Source organism: Coturnix japonica, unplaced genomic scaffold (genome assembly GCF_001577835.2).
Source record: "Coturnix japonica isolate 7356 unplaced genomic scaffold, Coturnix japonica 2.1 chrUnrandom544, whole genome shotgun sequence".
NCBI lineage: Eukaryota > Metazoa > Chordata > Aves > Galliformes > Phasianidae > Coturnix > Coturnix japonica.
This window is the reverse complement of record NW_015439925.1, coordinates 25,171-26,091: the sequence shown is the minus strand read 5'-3', so window position 1 is coordinate 26,091 and position 921 is coordinate 25,171. Positions and strand designations below refer to the sequence as shown.

At 57.1% G+C, this 921-nt stretch overlaps 1 protein-coding gene across 1 annotated transcript in view; it reads left to right on the top strand.

Annotated features, from left to right (window-relative positions):
- Positions 1–154: 154 nt before the first annotated feature.
- The window catches only part of LOC107307320 (red-sensitive opsin-like), a gene marked incomplete at its 5' end in the record, with an annotated part of 15,747 nt that continues 14,980 nt past the window's right edge, over positions 155–921 (top strand). Inside the window, one exon of the mRNA XM_032441761.1 lies at positions 155–694. Coding sequence (XP_032297652.1) covers positions 155–694 — 540 coding nt within the window. The remainder of the gene's footprint in view (positions 695–921) is intronic.

The following is a 921-nucleotide window of genomic DNA, read 5'->3' as shown; positions in this document are numbered from 1 at the left end:
CCCCATATCTCCCCATAGGACCCTTTGAAGGCCCCAATTACCACATTGCCCCTCGCTGGGTGTACAACATCACGTCCCTATGGATGGTGTCCCCATTATAACCCCATATAACCCCATATATCACCCCATAACCCCCATATCTGACCCCATATAACCCCATATATCCCCATATAACCCTATTACTGCCCCATATCTCCCCATAGGACCCTTTGAAGGCCCCAATTACCACATTGCCCCTCGCTGGGTGTACAACATCACGTCCCTCTGGATGGTGTTTGTGGTGCTGGCGTCCATCTTCACCAATGGTTTAGTGCTGGTGGCCACGTGGCGCTTTAAGAAGCTCCGTCACCCCCTGAACTGGATCCTGGTGAATTTGGCCGTGGCCGATTTGGGGGAGACGGTGATTGCGTCCACGATCAGCGTCATCAACCAGATCTCGGGGTACTTCATCCTGGGGCACCCCATGTGTGTGGTGGAGGGATACACAGTGTCTGCGTGTGGTGAGTTATGGGGCAGCTATGGGGCAGCTATGGGGCAGCTATGGGGCAGCTATGGGGCAGCTATGGGGCTGGGGGTTATGGGGCTGGAGGTTATGGGGTACTTCATCCTGGGGCACCCCATGTGTGTGGTGGAGGGATATACAGTATCATCCTGTGGTGAGTTATGGGGCAGATATGGGGCTGGGAGTGCTTGTGGGGCAGCTATGGGGCTGAGCTCTATGGGGCAGGGCTCTATGGGGCAGGGCTCTATGGGGCTGGGCTCTATAGGGCTGGGCTCTATAAGGCTGGGCTCTATGGGGCAGGGCTCTATGGGGCAGGGCTCTATGGGGCTGGGTGCTATAGGGCAGGGCTCTATAGGGCTGGGCTCTATGGGGCTGGGTGCTATAGGGCAGGGCTCTCTGGGGCAGGGCTCTATGGGTCT